At 30.3% G+C, this 20,635-nt stretch overlaps 8 protein-coding genes and 1 pseudogene across 9 annotated transcripts, besides 1 other annotated feature; 4 read left to right on the top strand and 5 right to left on the bottom strand.

Annotated features, from left to right (window-relative positions):
• Positions 1–7: 7 nt before the first annotated feature.
• Positions 8–1,465, top strand: TVAGG3_0421430 (uncharacterized protein; the record flags this gene model as incomplete). Its single annotated transcript, XM_001322964.1, has 1 exon — positions 8–1,465. The coding sequence occupies one exon, from the start codon at positions 8–10 to the stop codon at positions 1,463–1,465; it is 1,458 nt and encodes a 485-aa protein (XP_001322999.1).
• Positions 1,466–1,571: 106 nt separating this feature from the next.
• Positions 1,572–2,237, bottom strand: TVAGG3_0421420 (uncharacterized protein; the record flags this gene model as incomplete). Its single annotated transcript, XM_001322965.2, has 1 exon — positions 1,590–2,237. One exon carries the CDS (start codon positions 2,235–2,237, stop codon positions 1,590–1,592), a length of 648 nt encoding a protein of 215 aa, XP_001323000.1.
• Positions 2,238–2,691: 454 nt separating this feature from the next.
• TVAGG3_0421410 (twister family) lies at positions 2,692–3,214 on the bottom strand (the record flags this gene model as incomplete). The annotated part of the gene is made up of 1 exon (XM_001322966.1): positions 2,706–3,209. The coding sequence occupies one exon, from the start codon at positions 3,207–3,209 to the stop codon at positions 2,706–2,708; it is 504 nt and encodes a 167-aa protein (XP_001323001.1).
• Positions 3,215–4,401: 1,187 nt separating this feature from the next.
• Positions 4,402–20,556: a mobile genetic element.
• Positions 4,420–5,556, top strand: TVAGG3_0421400 (uncharacterized protein; the record flags this gene model as incomplete). Its single annotated transcript, XM_051233443.1, has 1 exon — positions 4,420–5,556. The coding sequence occupies one exon, from the start codon at positions 4,420–4,422 to the stop codon at positions 5,554–5,556; it is 1,137 nt and encodes a 378-aa protein (XP_051103173.1).
• TVAGG3_0421390 (DNA/RNA polymerases family) lies at positions 5,635–9,105 on the top strand (the record flags this gene model as incomplete). The annotated part of the gene is made up of 1 exon (XM_051233442.1): positions 5,635–9,105. One exon carries the CDS (start codon positions 5,635–5,637, stop codon positions 9,103–9,105), a length of 3,471 nt encoding a protein of 1,156 aa, XP_051103172.1.
• Positions 9,208–10,713, top strand: TVAGG3_0421380 (integrase core domain containing protein family; the record flags this gene model as incomplete). Its single annotated transcript, XM_051233441.1, has 1 exon — positions 9,208–10,713. One exon carries the CDS (start codon positions 9,208–9,210, stop codon positions 10,711–10,713), a length of 1,506 nt encoding a protein of 501 aa, XP_051103171.1.
• On the bottom strand, positions 11,526–12,452 carry TVAGG3_0421370 (uncharacterized protein; the record flags this gene model as incomplete). The annotated part of the gene is made up of 1 exon (XM_051233440.1): positions 11,526–12,452. The coding sequence occupies one exon, from the start codon at positions 12,450–12,452 to the stop codon at positions 11,526–11,528; it is 927 nt and encodes a 308-aa protein (XP_051103170.1).
• On the bottom strand, positions 13,197–13,838 carry TVAGG3_0421360 (Prim-pol domain family; the record flags this gene model as incomplete). The annotated part of the gene is made up of 1 exon (XM_051233439.1): positions 13,197–13,838. A coding segment is annotated over one exon (642 nt), but the record flags the coding sequence as incomplete, so codon positions are not given.
• TVAGG3_0421350 lies at positions 15,048–16,169 on the bottom strand (annotated as a pseudogene). Its single transcript has one exon. A coding segment is annotated over exon 1 (1,122 nt).
• Positions 20,557–20,635: the final 79 nt, after the last annotated feature.

Raw genomic sequence — 20,635 nt, 5'->3', positions numbered from 1 at the left:
GAAAAAAATGAATGAAGAGCCTGTGTTTCCTAAAATATACACCGGAAACAGTAACAGAGACAGTATTCAGACAGGAGGAGTTCCCAATACATGGGAAACAACTTATCATTCATATATTAAGCCTCAAGAAGGTCAAATCGAACCACAATACGTAGATACAGTAGCTCTTCAAAAGACGCATTGGCAAGGCAATGGAGAATCATCAGATATGTTATCAGAAACAAAAGCGAAATACATTCAGTATCCAATTCAAAAGAAAGATCAAATCCAAACTCGTCAAAACCTTATGTCTACAAATTACGCAGACGATAATAGATTACCAATGGAAACTCGTGAATCATTGAATAGATACAAGGTTGCATCATCTCTTGGCGTTTCAAAACCAACAATTTCTCATCAACAGTTAGCAGCTTCTCACATTGATCTCAAGCAAGCAGGAAACGATGATTGGACTACAACAACAGGCTCTGCATATCAGTATCATCAGCCTGACCCTGCAAAACCAGCTTTGGCAGATTTAAGGTCAGGAAACGGTGCTCGCGAAGCAATGGACAACCAAGGAGCCTTCCAAGTCTATGTTTCCGAAGCTCATGACAATTATAGGAAATTCAATATCCCTCCTTCCCAAAATAACAATCAAGATTTGAGAAAAACTTCAATACGCGTTGGTGGAGAGAAAGTAACATACGAAACTACCAATAAGCATGATTTCAAGAAGATTTCTATCGATCCATCCGAATTAGAAAGCCAGAAAATCTCAACCGCGCAATTACAACGTTCTCAGTTCGAAGTTGGCAACAGATCTTACCCAACAGAGAAGTCCTCGTATCAGGAAACATTCAAGCAGTATCCGGACGCACAGCCACCGAAGCCTGTTGAAAAATCTGCTTTTGTTTCTCATCATGATTACAGGAATTGCAACGAAACGTTCAAGAGTTCATCCCAAGATGCATATGTTCCTCTAAATGGAAAGCCATCACGTCCATTTAACATGAATTTGAACCAATCCCATGTAAAACTTGGAGAAAATTCTGTTCATGAGACAACATCATTATATAATGAAACATTTAAGCCACAATCGAGCACTATACAAAACACACATGTCGATCCTGCAGAAGCTCGTGCTTTTCATACTAGACATCATGCAAATGTAACAACAATTGTTGGAATTGAGACAAATAAGACGATAAACCAAACATCATATGTTCCTCATCCTGAATCGAGACCAAGAGAGCCAATTAGAAACGATTTCAACAGTAATCCGATTTGTATGGCTAACCAAAGTACAATTCAGATGCAATCTACTATGAAATCGGACTTTAAAGCTCCACAACCAACTGCTCCAAACCAAGCTGTGAACAACAGACTTCAAAACAGTCATTTGCATCTTGGAGGAATGAATACTGAGTGGAAGACCACACAGAGTGATTATTTCCAGTACAAGACATTCAGAAAAGGCGATTAAGATAATATTATATTGTTTTTTATAAAATAAATTATCAAATTCATAATTTCAACTTTCATTTCGTTTAAAAAAATATATATTTGATAGATAATAACATATTTTAAATACATGATAAACATTAGTTTTATAAAATCAAACAGCATTTGGTCTTATTAACAAAGCGTGTTGGCGATCCGTTATTTCCTATAATATTTCCATCAGTTTGAACTTTGTATGAAGATTTAGGTTTAGGATCATTTGGGTTTGTATCTTTTGAAGATTTAGGAGAATCTATGTTTGTATGATTTAAAGATTCAGGTTTGTTGTTTTGAAGTAGCTCTGTTTTATTAGATGTAGATTTAATAGTATTTTCTGAATTTTTCTTGTCTTTAAATGCTTTAAATTTCTGGCTTTTTTCTGTATTTTGAGAAATTTCAATTAATTTTTCAATTGAATTACCTTTTTTGTTCTCTTCAGCTTCCTTTTGGGCTTCAAAATAGAATTTGTTTGAAAATATTGGAGATATTGGCGTTATATAAATAAAATCACTTTCAAGTACGATTTGTCTTTTGATTTTGGCAATATCATATGAAAATTTTAAGACTTTTTCGAATATTTCTGGAGCAGAGTATTTTGCTGCAAATAGTAGTGGGTTTAAACCGAAATCTTCTTCCTTATCCCAATTTTCGAATGTAAGAATGTCGTCAACGTTGTAGATACGTATTTCTACTTTGTCTACATCAGTTCCTTGTAGTTGCTTAAAGATTTCGCTTGGTTTTTTCTTTGTATCCATTGTTATCTTCAATTTTTGAAACGTATTTTTATAATGGATACAAAATCTGCAGAGTTACAATAAATCACTCTATGTCTTTCTCTGTTATGAGATGAAACATTGCGTCGGTCAATGTTTTCAGCATTTGATCCTAGTTATTCAAAATTTGTGTATTAATTATTAAAATTAATATATTACGAGGCAAGAAAGAAGTGCTACAATTTCTGCCTTGTTCATGAAGTGAACCAGTTATTCAATTGTGTTCATTAGATGAATATTATGAGTTGCATTATTTGCGCTGCAAAATTTGTACAGCACACAATTTGCAACATGTTTCTAATGATTTCGGCATAATTTGCAACTTCATTAGAGTAAAGTTTTTTCCAAAATTAGCTAACATTTCAATTCTTTGTAATGTAATGTTTTTCAAATAAAATACTTGTATAAATATGTATCTTTCAAATCATGATAGTATCTATATTAATTTTTTTAAACAATTTTAATTTCTTCTCTCTTAACAGGAACTTCGATTGTAAGTTCTTCTGTTTCTTGTTTCCATTTCGCGGAAACTTCTTTTTTGTCATCTGGAACTTTATCAAGTTTGAGTGTAAGATGATATTTTGGACAGCGAAGATCAAGAAAGCCATTCATAACGTTAAGATCTATATCATCTGGCTGGGTACCATTTAGTGCAACTTTTATAACGACAGCATCGACGTTTGCATTAGATGGGTCGTTCATATTAAGACCAAGATAGACATCGCCTGTTCCGATGCATTGTTTGTAATGTATGTGGTATTTTGGTTCTGGCCTGTCATCTGATAAATCTTTGTAGAAACCAACTGGAGTAATTTCATCGTCATCCCAGAAAGTTTCTTTCTCTTTTTCTTCAATGACTTGCTCAAAATATTCTTGGTGCTCTTCTTCTTCTTTATGACTGCAATCTTCAAACATTTGCTTAAGAGCAAGGATATCTATGCCTCCATTTTCCATTTTTGAAAATTTACTAACGTGCACTAAAATCATGGCTTGTAGCTTATATATTGATGGTATATGTTGATGGAAATGTGAATTTGATATAAAAATCCAAAATTTGTTCAAAGAAGTCAGCAACTGCTATTTGGCACAGCCTATTCTCTTCTATGATATCGAATTAAAAGCCCAAAAGAACATTTTTATTGAATGTGAGGGCAAATAACACACCATTTGTCCATGTGCAACTGATAATTCCTAAATATTCATTCCAAAAATCCAATATTTCTTCAATTTCATATCAAGATATTTAATATTGATTTTCATTTCTATTTAAAATTGAATTTGATATATCAATCAAAACATGAAGCTCAAATGATATAAATTATTGAAATTAAAACAAAATTCACAAAACTTTTTATCCTTTTGGTAACTATTCAAAATAAGTTCATATAATTCACATATGGATCCTAATGATTCTATATCCCTTATTAATTTGAAAATCAATTGTTCGGATTTATGGCATGTTTTGCCACTTTTGGGAAAAGTGAAACATTTAAATTTTACTAAAATTGGCATTCTTGGAGAATGTAGATATATTGTGAATAAAATGTTTTCCACTTTGAGAAGTTCTGAATTTATTCTTTGAAATTTGGTCTTTTGCAAAATAACGCATTCATTTTGATGCAACATAAAGAGAGACTGTATATCCTAGCGTTTTCAATCATTGTATACATATTTCCCGTTTATTCTACCAGAGAAATGTACTTTTCCGTTTTCGAGCCAATAGATTTGGTATATTTATGGGTAAATGGATCGGATCCTGAATGGAATCAAAAATTTCAGCAATACAAGCCAAAAGAAATGCAACTTCGAGATATAAAAGATAGATATATTGAAAAAAACGAACTCTTATTATCATTAAGGACTGTTGATCTATATCTTCCATGGATCAGAAAAATCCATATTATTACAGATAATCAAAGTAGTATATGATGCGGGTTGTGTGACTTTTTTTGTAATCGTAAGAATTCTCACATAATTGAATGATTTTTGAACATACTTCCGAATAGCAGATTTTAAAAATTTATGAATAATTTATAAAAAGTTTTTATTCCTACAATTCCTATATTACCATTAATAAAAAGAATATATTTTTGACGAAGTGAAGATTCGCACTTCGTCACAAAACTCCGAAAAAATAAAGTTAGATTTTTTTATTTTATAATAAATGAGTATAACAACTAATTCATTGAAATCTTTAAAGTTCACTAATTCAGAATTAGAAAATATTTTAGAAAATTTTGGAGACGGTTCTTATCCAACATATATGCAGAATGTGAAAGAGTTTTCCAGATTGTTGAATGAATTTAAATATAACGGACCAATTACTAAAAAGGCTATAATGAGATATTTATATCCCAAAAAAGTTGAAAAACAGGAGAATATTCCTCTTTATGGTCCAGAGGACCTGGGCTCAGAGAGCCTTGAAACACCTCCTGAATATTTTGAAGAAAAAATTAAACAAGATGAATATTATAACGATGAGATTGAGAAATTGGAACAATTAAGAAATGAAATAGATGAAAGAATTAGTGAATTGAGAAATGCTGAGAATGAAGTAGAGGGTTTAATGAATATCCCAGCTTCAGAATCAGAAGTTCAAAAATCACATGAGGAAAGATATAAAAATTACTTTTTGGAATCTACTAAAAATTTATTAGATGGTGATATTGACGAAACACTTTCAGAAGAAGGCACAAAATTTATTCATAAACATAAGCTTCAGGTTATTGACGATGGAGATTATCCATGTATATTACTTTCACCTCCTCTTGATTCTGAAAAATTCAAAAAAGCACTGAAAAATGTAACATATGCAACAAATACGATTAAGAAAGAAGACCATGATATTTACACAAATTATTATTTAAATAAATGTACAGGTGTTGATAAAGTTTTTGATTTGTTAGATAAAATATCAAAAGAAACAATTGGAACCTATAAAATTTTATGTGATTGTGGTTTCATTATTGAAGATACCAATAATGTTTCATATGAAAGAACAGCACCGAAGGAAGACGAAGTTGAAAGGTCTATACCATTCGTTATTAAGAACATAAAAGATATGAAAACTTATAAACATTATATTTATTCATTTATTTCAGAAAAAATGGAAGCAACCCATAAAACATCATCTCATCATTTTATAGCTATTCATACATTCCTTTTCAAAGTTGTGAAATTAAATAAGACAGGAATTAGATTTAATGTATCAGGGTACGCATTCTTGAGTAAATTAAAATGTATTCGTCACGTCGCAGATGATAAAAATTTATGTGTTCTTAATTCATTTTATGGACTTTAGCCCTGGACTCTCTGAGTCTCGGACTTTAAAAAAATAAACTTTATTTTTATTTATTTTTTAATTTTTATTCTTACATAAATGAATAAAAATGGAACAGCTAAAATGAATGATAATCAAATAAGAGCCGAAGGTAGAAGGTTATTTAAACGCTTCTATAACATTCCTGATGGTGTTAATCCTAAAACTCGTAGAAGTTATTTAAATGAAGCCATAGATGCATATGAAGGATTTGACATTTCATCAGAAAGTGAGAGGTTAGCAAGAATGTTAAACGTTAATATTGATTTTTATTATTGTGACCCTCAACCAGAAGACGTAGACATTAACAAGGTAGACTTTCCATTAGTGGAATCAATAATGATAGATCCAGAATTTGAAACAGTAAATATTTTATTAACACAGAGTCCATGTGGAAAACTTCACGCTGACAGAATTACAGACGTTGAAGCACTCACAGGATATAAAGTTTGCCCCTTTTGCAAAGAAGAAGTATATTCTATCCGTGATGATCCAGAAAGGAAAAACCAAAGAAGATTTTTAAAACATTGTGAGAAATGTAAAGAAAATAATGGAAGATTAATTCAAGACGTTCAATTGCAAAACACACAACAACCATATGCACCACATATCACGAAACAGAAGATATATCAATGGTTATTAGCACATAATTTGCAGGAATATTATAAACCAACAAGATATTATATTACTTTTGACTTCGAAACATTAGAGACTAAAGAAGAACTTCAACTTTCTGAATGTGCAACTTTGAACGCTTATTTAAAACCATTTATGGTATCATCAACTGTCAAAATAAAGCCGCAAAGCGGCGAGGTCGTAGACCGTGATAAAACATTTACGAGGAATTTTTGCTTAACATCAAGTGATTCGTTCATCTCTGATTGGATTGAATTTTTATTTTCAACCTGTTCATTAGTTGCTAAATCAAATATTGAACAATATGAAGAATTAATGAATACATTAAATGAGAAACAAAAGGAAGCATTTAAAGAACTTCTAGATGAGGAATTCAATAAAGTGAATATCATTGGTTTTAATTCGGGAAAGTTTGATTTAAATTTAATTCTTCGTGATTTAAACACTGCAAAATGGAAAATAAAATCAATGCTGGGTTCTTCTTCACAATTTAAGCAAATCATTGTAAAGAAAACAAACGTTCCATATGAATTAAGATTTATTGACATCAGAAATTATATAGCGGGTGGAACATTAGACCAATTCACTCAAGATTTCGGAAACAATAAATCACGTGTTAAATCCTTTTTCCCTTATCAATTCATCACATGGGAGAATTACGAAGATGAATTATATAAAAAGGAACCATTCACTCAAGATTCATTTTATTCAGCATTAACACAAGAAACAATATCCGATTCAGATTATCAAATATATCTCAATGATGCTAAAAATTTTGAGAATAGATTAGAATATTTTATTCATTATTGCAATAAAGACGTTGAAATTATGATTGACCCAATTGATAAAATTATCGAAGAAACATTTGTTTATAAAATTGACATGCTTCATAATCTTTCTTTATCATCGAATGCATCAATGATTCGTTACGCGTTAGCATATAAGAACTTCAATCCTAACGAAACATATCCAGAAGAAGAAAATGTGGAATCAAGTTTTGAATTAACAAAAAAGTATTGGAAATATAAAATTGATTCATATAAGAAACAAGATGAAAAGGCGAAAAGAGATACTAAAAATAATGTTTCAATGGATGATTTTCAATACTATCACGATTTAATCCTTTCATCTAAATGCAAAATGTGTGGTAAAGCGTTTACATATGTAAATAAACCAACATTGGATAGAATCGATAATGAAAAACCACATACCAAAGAAAATTGTCAGTTAATGTGTTGTTATTGCAATGTCATAAAATCAAATAAAGATGAAGATGTTCAACGTTTAAGAATCAATTTAAGAAATTATGCATTAAAAAATAATTTACCAATGACTTTAGATTCAGTTGAAGCTTATCACATTCTCCGTAATGGAATTACTGGTGGTTTATCAAATGTTCAACATAGAGTAAATCTTAAAGGAATCACACGCATTAATAAACTTTCATATAATCCAGAAACTAAAACTGTATCAAATGAGGACACCACCAACATTATGACTCATTTCGTTGGAGTTGACTTTAATTCATTATATCCTTCATCATTTTCATCTAATCCTCATGATTTCATTCAATATACTGACCATAAAATGTATATGCCGGGAAGATTGAATGGTGTTATCATTTGTGATACAGCAACAAAGAAAGCAAAAGCACTGGGAATTATTAGAAAGAAAAATACTTTATTCGTGGCTGAAGTAAAGGGTCACATTGATGAAAAATACATTAATGATTACATAAACTTTTTACCGATAATAAGAAACTTAGATATTATCACAGATGAAAAAACAATTGGCAGTTTTATGTATAATTACATGAAATCAAACAATCTACCAATTGACCAGAAACAGAGAAAATTAACTCAGTTAGCATCAACACACAACCAATATCAACCATTTTCTTCTTATTATCTATGGTATCTAATAGACAGATTTCATTTTATCATTGATGACATTCAATCAATTTTAACATTTACTAAAAACACTTGTTTTAATGAATTTGCGAACAAATTTATGAACGAAAGACAAAAGGCTGAATTAGAAGGAAATAAAGGAAAAAGTTTATTTTGCAAGATTTCACTTAATGGATCATATGGTTACGATGCAATGAATACACAAAATTACGCAAAGACTAAAATAATGAATGCACAGAAGTCACGCGTTGCATGTATGTCAAATAAGTTTAAAAACATAAGAGAAATAGGTGAGGATACATATCAAGTGATGCTTAAAGATAGATTTTATAGATGTGATACATGTTTACAAGAGGCATTCTTCACTTTAGATAATGCTAAATACTGGTATTTGGTTTTCATTTATGATTTTATGTATAAATGCTTGAATGTTAATCGTTTTCATTTCATTGAAGGTGATACTGATTCATCTTATTGGGCAATCGCTGGCGACCCAAATCTTCCTAACACGCAAGCATTTCAAGCAATTGTTACTGATAAACAATTTTATGATAAAAACATTTTCAAATTCGCACCATTTGATTTCTTCTGTTTTGATGAGAAATTTAAACCTAAATTAAATAATAAAGCTGAAGAAAAAGCACATGAGAAGAAGTTATTGGGTTTAGCAATTGAGAAACAAGGTGATAACATGGTTGCTTTATGCCCTAAGTGTTATACATCATTCAACGGTTCAATTGATGGAAGTGATTTTAAAAAGATTGCACAAAAAATGAAAGGTGTTAGTTTACGACAAAATAAACAATTAACACCTAAAAATTATTTGGATATAATAAATGATAAATTGATATTTGATGGTCAGAATATTAATTTACAACTTAAAAATGGGTCAATGACTCGCTTAACAATTGGTAAGACTGCATTAACAGGAGCACACACTAAGGCTGTATGTTGTGAAAATGGATGTTGTATGCCATTTATTTAATAAAATGCCACAGAAGAGACAAAAGGAACTGTTAATGATGGTTTTGATACTATGATTCAAAGAGGTGGGCACCCTTAAAACATTGATTTTATTTTTATATAAATGGATAACACAGATTTAAAAGATTTAATTGCTGATTTAGTACTTAATCAAAAATTTCTTGATTATTATGGTTTAAAAGCATATCTCCAAAAACATAATAATTATATAACGGGTGATGATATGGAATATTATTATCCATATTATAAAAATGAAATTTTGAAATATCATAATAAAATAATTTCTGAAATTAAAGACAAAATTAAAAATAATGAATATTCAAAGGGAAAAACTAAATCGCAACTTAAACAGTTGAAAGATTTCAAAAATAAAGTATTAACAGAAGAAGATATTGATGAATTATATAATTTATATAATCATGAGCCGCAAAAACAAAAGATGCAAAACGCCCAGGTTCTTCAGACCATAAATGAAGTACAAGCTTTAATTTATGATTCATTAGTTAAACCATATTCAGCCCGACTTTTAAATGAAGATCAACTTTTGGAATTCATCCTTCAACATAAACTCGAAGCGGGAAAGTATATCAAACCTTTATATACAGCATATTTAAAACAAATGAATAGAATACATCCAGAATTAATGAAGGAAGGAATGAAATCCAAAATCAAAGCAGATAAAATTAAACCACTTGCAACACCAAAACCTCCAATGACAGTACCTCCTCCTCCTTTAGTTAATCCTTCATCATTCACTTTATTATATCCATTTCAAACATTAAAGAAGCAAAAAGATTTTAAAAAGGATTTCAAGATATTAAATAAACCAATTGACCCGAAAATTCAACCGTTAAAGGAAAAATTTAGTCGCCCTTCATTTGCACCATATCCATATTCATACGAAATCGATCATCTGGAATATTCAAAAGGAAACGTTACTTATTTATTTGCCATTAACATTAACACTAGATATTTATATTGCATTCCGGTGAAAGGGAAAACAGAACAGGAAACAAGAAGAGCTATTCAATACTTACTAGATCATGAAAGAGTAGATAATATCAGGGGTGATGGCGATAAAGGATTTCAGGCAGCTATGACTCATTATTTCCCACAAATTAATTTTTTCTTCTCATCCTCTCCATATACGTTTCATAATAAAATAGTTGATGCGGTAATGAGAACTCTTAGAGATGCGTTAGGGGTTAACGGTCAGATATACTGGGATGGAAATCATGACTCCATCATACAACAGTTAGTATATTATTATAATAATACATGGCATAGAACTATAAACATGAAACCAGTGGAAATGAAAAATGATATTTCAAAAGAATGGGAATATATTAGAAAGCAAATGGAAAGGTTGAATGATGTTAAACGTGAACAAATTAATTCGGGGCTCATGAATTTTAAACAAGGGGATAAAGTTTTGATTCATCTCGATTATGGAAAAACTGATAAATCAATGACAAAAAGAAGACGAAGATTTGACACAATAGCTGAATTTGTTAGATATATTAACGGCAATGCATTAGTTGAAGTTGACAATAAATTAATAGAAATTCCGATTTATTTTATTACTCCATTATATTTAAATAATATTTAATTTTTTTTTTTCGTAAGAAATGAGTGACAACGAAGCAGTCAAGAGTCCAGACGATGAATATAAAAAGAAACTAAACAGAATTAAATCAAAAATATGCTATTACAAAAAGAAGCCACAATGCGGTGGGGTTGATGCCCATAAAACTAATGGAACTGAAAACGATAAAGAAATAATCGAAAAATTAGAAACTTGCCGTTCAATCCTTAAACTGAGTGAAGCAAAATAAAAGAATTTAATAGAATAAATAAATTGATTGGAAGAGATGAATTTAATAAAGATGAATTTTTAAACTCAATCCAAATTTAATTTTTATTCCTCTTTGACAACATCTCTCTTTCCATCATTACTGCATAACCGCATTTTCTCAGTTTTAGTGGTTTGTTATTTTTAACATGTTCTTGCATCATTTTTATCATTTCCTCCCTTGTTATGATTCGTGGTAAATTTTGAGCTTGTGGGGTATTCATTTATGATAAAAATAAAAATTTAAATTATGCCGTTCTAAAGTTTGTGACAACATGACATTTTGACAACAACACAGGAGGAAGGTATTTATGACTTATTTTTGAAGAACTGAAGGTGTCACCAGGTCACCATGTGTCACCAGGTCATTTAACTTCTCTGAAAAAATGTGACAACATGACATTTTGACAACAACACAGGTTATTCAATAATGACTTATTTTTGAAGAACTGAAGGTGTCACCAGGTCACCATGTGTCACCAGGTCATTTAACTTCTCTGAAAAAATGTGACAACATGACATTTTGACAACAGGTACAAGAGAATGCAAAAATAAATTCCAATCATACTTTATAAAGCATCATTTACAGGTATTTCATCGTCAGTAAATGAATCCTCATTATCGTTTGGTTCAACCTGTTTATATAATCCTTTCATTTCTTCTTTCAAAACATAACACCATGTTTGTTTACCATCTATTCTTCTCTGTTTCCTATCACATTTATCCTTAATGCTCATTTGGAAATTCTTGTCTTTCATGTCTGATGGTTTGCAGAATAGAGCATTTTCACACGTCATACCTGCACACAATTCATCATAATGTGTATTTATCCATACATCTAAAGGATTTGTTGATAATTCAATTAAATCTTGTTTGGCTTCAGTCATCGGAATGATTCGTACATTAAATGATGAAAGGTCATATTGCATAAAATACGTCAGTAAATTATCATAAAATTCCTTTGTGCATGAATCCATTAAATTCTTGAAGTAATCAAATTGACCCCTGAATTTACTATTAACTCTTAAAACTACATATCTTCTGTCTCCAACTTCAATTTTGACAGGGTAGACGTTGTTAGTTACGAAAATGAAGTTTGCAACCTTCTGTGCTGTTCTTCTGGGTTGATTCTTTTCATTAATTCTAATCTCATTATCCGTAATAATTGATTTCAAAGCGTTGAAGTTTGCAAGTCTGTCTTCACCTACATTCTTGAGTTCATTAAGTACAAGAAACATTTTATTTTCAACTACTGAGTTGAAATTACCCGTTAGCTCACTTATTTCAGTAATGTTTTTACATGAATAACCAGCGAGAAGTTCAGAAATAATGTCTGTGAATCTGTTTTTACCTGTTCCCTGAAGTCCTTTCAAAATAATTGCTGTTTCATTCTTGATTCCAGGATGTTGAATCATTGATGCAATCCAGCCGAGAAGGTATTTATACACTTCATCGTTATTATCACAAATGGCTTCTTTAATGAAATTCATAAACATCTCAATTTTTGAGTAATCTGGTTTTTCGAGAATGTTGTATTTATAACCTTGAAACGTTGAGAAAACATCTGGGGAATCAGATTTAAAGCAAACACCCTTAACGGTTAATGAGGATAATTGATTTAATAGTACGTCCCATGCTGTTATGGTTTTACCTTCTTCTTTAAATAATTTAATCATTTTGAGTGACTCTTTCATGTTTGATTGAAGAACGAATGATATTTGATTCATTTTGTCGTGTATGTTGTAATCTTTCTGAATGAAATATTTGTTTCCACAATCTACAAAACGAATTACACGTGATAAATCCTCAATTACTTCAGAACTGTTTTTATACTGATGATTTTCAGCCTTGCGTCTAATATCTGTTATCAAAAACGAGTCATCAAGTTTTATATCAAATGTTATTTTTGGCTTACGTAATAAAGGCAAAACGTATTCATCATAATATTCCTTTTGATAAAGTTTTAGAATCTTCACTAAAACAAATGGAGAAGTCATTAAATGTGCATATCTACTACGTGCTTTTTCAAAATTACTTTTAGCATTTTCTGTTAAACTGCAGAAGTTATAAACGTTATCGTATGCTTCATTAATTAAATGATTAGGTAACGAATTAATTGCTTGAAACAGTGTGAATAATGTAACTTCTTTTTCTAAATTCATGTTTCCACCGTCATTATGTACTTCAAAATCACTAATGCCATCAACTATGCTCTGGGCAAGTTTATCGTCAATGTTTACATCTTTGTTTTCATTCATGATATTCTTTATTTCTTCGTTCTTCTGTTCAACTCTTACCTTAATATTCAAATCATTTAATATATCATTCACTGTTCTAGTTAATGTTGAATCATAACTTCCACGAATGAATGAGTATGTATTGATTGGTTCTGTTGCATTCTTGCGAACTCTTGATTCAGCCATAACCACTAATGAACGCTTTGAATCATCCATAGAAGTCATTATGTCAATATCATAATCATTGCAGGAATAACATTTAATCATTCTGTTCGAAACTGCATAGAAGAAATTAGTGTTACAATAAATGTGAAGACCTCCTGAAGCGGTTTTAACGATAACATCTTTATCCGAAAGTTTTGATAAAATATCTTTTCTAACTGTTTCTTTAAGTTCATCATTGTACGATTTATTGATATCAACATCTATAATCGTTAAATTTGAAATTTTATTTACTAATAAAGCTGTACCAGTTTTCCTTCCTCTTCCTCCATCATGTTTGAGGTAGTTATGTAAATCAATCTTGTTTTCACCAATTCTTTCGTTGAGGGTTTTAGTTTCTGCCACAACTAATTCCTCAGCTAATGAATCAATAACTTTTTCATCAGAAATGATAAAGTTGCTGTTGTTGTTTGTTGCTGTCATTTATATAGGAATAAAAAAATAAAAATAATTTTAAAACTAACTTTATTTTTGGACTGCATCAAATTTTCGTAAATGTTGTCAAAATGTCATGTTGTCACATTTTTTCAGAGAAGTTAAATGACCTGGTGACACATGGTGACCTGGTGACACCTTCAGTTCTTCAAAAATAAGTCATTATTGAATAACCTGTGTTGTTGTCAAAATGTCATGTTGTCACATTTTTTCAGAGAAGTTAAATGACCTGGTGACACATGGTGACCTGGTGACACCTTCAGTTCTTCAAAAATAAGTCATTATTGAATAACCTGAAAACATTAACATAAACATTAACGTAAACATTAACGTAAACATTAACGTAAACATTTATTTCTGCAGTTCATCCATTACTTCATTACCTAATTAATTACAGACATAAAATATATTTAGTTCATTCGGTAAGCCCAGACCTTTGGGTCAAGCACATTCATTGAACTCTATACCATGCGAATACAGTCATAAATGGTGGCATGTATTCTTTACTTTGTCCCGTTGTTTGTGTATATCCTGAAACGAAATGTGTATGGTTTCCTTCTCCCTGAGTGTCATCCCAGTAACAATTTATAGCAAACTTAACATCATCTTTAACATCATATCCTCGACCTTTTGTCATTCCTGACCAATCCCAATATCTATGCTTATGCCAACCGCTTGAGATTACTTAAATCTACGTAGTGACTGTGTGCGGGTAAATTTTCACCTGAAATCGTTTTACTTCCCCTGTTTCCTTTGAAGAGTTTGCACAATACAAAAACCTGTCAACTATTTGTTCCCATGCACCAACACCAAACATTACTTGAGGACCTCTTGCATCCATAGATGTATAAATAGAACCTACTGGGTTCATTAAATCAAACATATGAGATATTATAGGATTGTCTCTTTTGAACTTAAGATATAGTGTAACTATTTCAGGTTTCTTCTGGTTTGTGTCAGAATATTTTTTATAATATAATCTTATGTTTTCAGGGTAGGTAAAATCTTGACTATAATATTTATTTCTGTCATCTGTATAATAATATACTATTCTCGTTTTTTCTATTGCATTATATCTTTTATATCTATAATAATCTAAATATAATGTTAGTTTTTGTTCATCTACATGTGGTGTTCTGTCGTCATCTCCATAGTCATAATAATATGGTGCTGGAGCTGGGTCAGCCAACGTCATACCTGCCATTTCATAAACTCTTAAATATTTCTTTTGTTCGTCTCCATATAAGTTTAAGTAGCAGTTGTTGTCTAATGGAACTTTAACTTGTGTACCATTATTCTTTATATAGCCTACATACATTTCATTGTTATTTTTCGGAATGAGTTTACACCGTATACCATTTTTTAAGGAGTGTACAAACTCCCATCTAAAATATTTGTTTTCTTCATAGATAGAAACATCCCCAACAATAGTTTCAATATTTTTTGTTGTTCCTATCAAACTTTGGTATATTTCATCCACATAAGTTTTATCTGCCTTCTTATTTAACTCACTATCAACATATTCCTTATCTGTCTTCTTCATTAATTCACTATCAACATATTCCTTATCTGTCTTCTTATTTAACTCACTATCAACATATTCCTTATCTGCCTTCTTATTTAACTCACTATCCACATATTCCTTATCTGCTTTCTTATTTAACTCATCGTTAACATAAGTTTTATCTGCTTTAAGATCTAAACATCCTGAAACCCATCCTGTATCAGCTTTAGCTTTAAAAGTCTTCAATGTCCATTTATGATACCATTCAACCCTTTCTTTAATTTTTTCAGCTATTTCATTATCTTTTTCATCCACATAAGTTTTATCTGCCTTCTTATTTAATTCACTATCAACATATTCCTTATCTGCCTTCTTATTTAACTCACTATCAACATAAACCAAATTTGCTTTCTTCATTAATTCACTATCCACATATTCCTTATCTGCCTTCTTCATTATGTCGTTTAGGAAACCTTCTATGAATTCCTCATTTAAATTAAATCTTCCAATCTTCAAAACTTTAGGAAATGCATTTAATGCGTAATATCTCTGTTCTTCTGGTGGAATTGATGTTATATCATCCGTTATCCTTTAATTTTGAATTCATAAATAAAATTTCTTTTATATTTGATATCACTGCACCACCTTTGCAAACGAATTCGAAATGGTCATTTTTCAATACTATCTCCAAATCTCCATATTTCAACCTTTGCGTTTGTTCTGCCGTCTTTGAATTATATGCATATATGGCGTATGTAATGGTCTGAGGGACCTGGGTGTTTTGCCTTAAGTTGTGGTTGCTGTTGTTTAATCATTTATTATGATTTAAAAATAAATATTTAATCGTTATCTCATCAGCTATTTTTTCTATTTGAAATTGCCATAATATTTCATTCATAAATTCTAAATCACAATCAAATAGGTCAGTTATTCTAAATTTAATATTTGATAAATCTTTTGAATGAAGAATAAATGAATTCCCGGATAATTGAAACGGATATGATAAAGAAAATGTGTTTAAGTTGATGGATAAAATGTTTTGTATTGATGGGTAAGAGTTAGGGTCTAATGTTTGATGTGAAAATCTCATTGGGGTATTAACTTTATCACATTTGATTAAAATGAAATTGGAACCAGTGTCAGAATACAAAACATCCCCAACATCTTTTTCAAAATTTAATATCCCCAACAATGAACGAAGATGAGGAGTACAAAATTTAATTTTCAGCGGAAATTTAATAAGGTTATTTATTTCATCAAGTTCAAAAAGTTTATCAGGTTTTGATTTAAAATTTTCTTCATACCATACGATAAATGATTCATTTAAATAACTTAAAATCATGTTAATATCCCATTTCGCTATCACATTATTTATATACATATCATACGTTTTTTCAAGGTCATCTTTAATAAATGATATATAATCTGAAGGGTCTAAAAGAATGGGATTAAATTTACCACTCACAGAAACGAGAGTAACATTATAAATTCCGCTAACTGTTAAATTTAATTCACAGTTATTATTCGAAATAATATTGATAATTGACATTTTTATTACGATTAAAAATATGGTAAAGCGTTATTTTCCAGTGATAAATAAAACTAGAATAAGATTACCTCAAGAATTCATAAATTCAACGAATAAGAAATTCATTCATGTTATAAATTTTAGTGTTTTCAGAAAATATGAGTCAATGTCATATTCATCAACAGGTTATATTTCACTTCATTCAAATTTAGTTCAATCAAACCCATATAATGACCATTTCATAAGATTTTCAGATGGTATTAAAAATGTAATTGATAGATTAAAATATGAACAGATTGACAATATCGAATTTTTGGAATTTTGGTTTAAATATCCCGATGGAAAAAAGATTGAAGTTAAAGATATAAACTGATACTATAACAAAAACAATTACAATGACCGATCCGGATAGTGGGGAACAAAAAGAAATAAAACAAACGATAGAAACTGGTGAAAGGTCAATTATTATTGATTAGATTCAAAGGATTATTATTCATAATGTTAATGCTTGAATATTAAATAGCCTTAACAAAGAATTTTTCAAGTGATATTTTATATTCATCAACTATTTTATTATATGTTATATATAAGTTAAATGAAGTTCAGTTGTTGTTCCGTTCTTTGATATCTTAATTGTGCTAATATCCTTTATAGGATTTATTTTTGCAACTGTTCCGCAGCATGAAACCTCATCATCTATGAAAAATTGAATCTTAACGTCTGAATCTTGAACATCACAAAGAATGGCGATAATGTGAATTAATGATTCATAAGGTAAAATAATTAAACCGGATTGGTCAATTAAATTTATTATTGAATCATAATTATTAATTATTATATCACGGTAAATTTTCATTAATTCAGAATTAATGTCTACTTTATATGGCGCATTGCGACTGGAATCGTAGATTCCTGGGTTCTCGATGTTTGATGAAAGAGGCGGGGGTATGTTGGATAAGTGGGAATTTCAACGGTTCTTTACCGGGTTCAGATAAAATGATTGGGTCTCCATTCTCTTATTTTGCTCCTCTCCTCTTTCTTTGGTAAGTCACGAGTTAATAAATTTGGTTGTGTTTGCTGAACCTTGTTAATTCAGGACTAACATTAACTTTAACATTTGAATAATTCGTGATTTATCATCATTTACGTTATAACCAACCGTAATCTCTGCTTTTGCGTTTGTGTTCTTTTGACTTGTGAAACGTCTTCTCATTTATAATTGAATAAAAAAAAGAAAAATATATTTAAAGTTTTATTTAGTTGTTACGGTAATATCCCAAGGTTCATCCTTGTTTGCTTATACTTTCTTTGTAACTGCACCAATTATGTTATTGATATGATTTGAGTTTCTTCCAGTCTTATTTTATCATTTACAATATCTTTAATCATTTCATTACATGCATTCTTAAAACCATCTGATTTTTCTAATTTACGTCTATCACTTTCTTTAAATTAAATCAAAGTTATAACCTTGTTGAGAATAAAGTGGTTTCTTTATCAATTCCTTGAACGCTTTCTGAAAGTGAAGATGAAGAAATTCTTGCCACTTGAATTGGTTTAAATTCTGCTTTCATTGCTTCTTTCTGTTCATTGAACACTGGATCGAATAAAGCAACTTTAAAGAATTTCTTAGCTGGAATTTCAGGTCTCAAATTTGCATATTGACCATCAAACTGATTAACATTTCGAGGTAATCCGTTTGTCTCTTCTTCAATAGACGTTTAATTCTTCATTGAAATAAGAATATGGATTATGACGGTATGAAAATTGGACCATCTTTCACTGTCTCCGATATGTTGTTTAACAGCTTTTCCATTTTCATCAAATTGCATAGGATAACGTTCATTATATGCTTTACGTTTAGGATAATCAGTCATAGTTAATTTTATCCATTTATGACTTTAATATTTCCTTTGACCATCAGTAACGAAAACTTCATTTATACCATCAGGTTTTCTTTCCTTTGGACCTCTGTAATGTCTGCTTCGTGTGCTTCCCAATTTGGTCCATGACGTTTGGCATATGCTTGAGCTTCTGGTAATGTTAAAACGTTTCTCATTTGTTTAACATCCTTTTGAAGACCGGCAACAATGTGGACTAATTCTTTCATTCCGTCTGGAACTTTCATAGTTCTATTATATGCACCCTTTTTGTTTGTCCCTTGTTTTTAATGTGAACCTGTAGAAGATTTGCTATTTCTGTCATGTTTAATTATAAATAAAAAATAAAAATTAATTATAAAAAGTTAATCAAATTTAACACTCTTTATTTAAATCAACTATTATTTTTCCATGTTCTCCTAATTGTTGATATTGTGTGTAAAGTTCATTAATGCTCATTGGTAAATTCACTTGATAAAGCATAACGTTCAACCTGTTGACGACTAAAACCACTGAAAATGAAAAGGGTGGACAGGTTTGATTTAATGTTTGTGCTTAATGCTTTAAAGTATTGAACAGCCATAAAGAATGAACATTGAATATGTCGACATTGAGTTAATAATTGATTAAAATATATGATTTCTCATTAGTTATTAGTTTTGATTTCACGGCATCATCTAGAAAAATTAGTGAATGCAAAAATTCTTTATCAAAATTTGAAATAGAAAGTGTTTCAAATAATTCATCCCGTTGTTTATCAATAATTTTATCCTCTAATCCTTGCTTCTTGATTGTATTATAAATAATTCTTTATACATTAAAAAGTTTTTTAAATAATCTTCTGCTTCTTCTTGTGATAAATAAATAATTGGAATTTTGATTAAATGCTTTAAAGATTCAAATGTATCATCTGAAGGTGAACCTGAACGGTTGATATAAATTAACACATGTGAATGGGGGGAAGTGTTAGCAATAATGATAATTTGTTTTAATATCGTTAATGTTTTACCTTTATTTTGTTTAACCAATTGCTGCAGTGATTGAATTTAAGTAACATTCAGAATATGGAATTTTCATTAATTTTTCCTTAGATAGAGCATTTCTATTATCACTCAATGCTTCATTAATCATATCATCTACGTATGTATTATATACTCCGCTAATTCTTCATAAGGGGTGGATGAATTTAAATCCATTTAATCAAAAATAAATTTATAATTTTAAACATTTCTATTCATCAATATTTCATCATATGAACTTCTATACTGTGGTGGTGTACCTGTTGGATGATATTTCAAACCTTCATCCGGTGTCCATGTCCAATATGTAGTCCTAGTAAACCAAACCTGAGGAGGATTTGTCACCTTTGAACAGTAAGTGTCATTTTCACCCTGAATGATTGGATAAGCTTTCACTTGTACTGTAACTTGTGAATTGAAAGTTTCTAATCCATCAAAGAATATACCCGCTCCATCACGTTGAACTGGAATAGTGCATAAGAATGAAGTTTGGTCTTTCCATGTTCTAGCTAATGGCTGCCATTATCATCATTCAGTGGTCTAGTTAATGAGTCCTCGTATTCTTCCGTGATTCATTCACTCCATCTAAATCAGAAGCTTGAAGCATACGTGTAAAGAATATGTCACCCACTGTGGTCATCGCTTGATCGGGGAAGTTTCTGGAATCTATAGTGACCTGAAGACCTCGAAGCATTGGATTTTCTAAAACTGTTCTTTGCATTGCATTCTTCGGAAATGTTAACACAACATCTGTAACATTATGAAGAGCGTATGAGAAATCTGAGCTAATACCTTCAGGAGTGATGCAACCTCCATTTAGTGAACGAACGTCAATATGTTGAGCTGGAATCATG

The sequence above is a fragment of the Trichomonas vaginalis genome, chromosome V (assembly GCF_026262505.1).
Source record: "Trichomonas vaginalis G3 chromosome V, whole genome shotgun sequence".
Lineage (NCBI taxonomy): Eukaryota > Parabasalia > Trichomonadida > Trichomonadidae > Trichomonas > Trichomonas vaginalis.
This window is presented reverse-complemented; position numbering and strand designations above follow the sequence as displayed.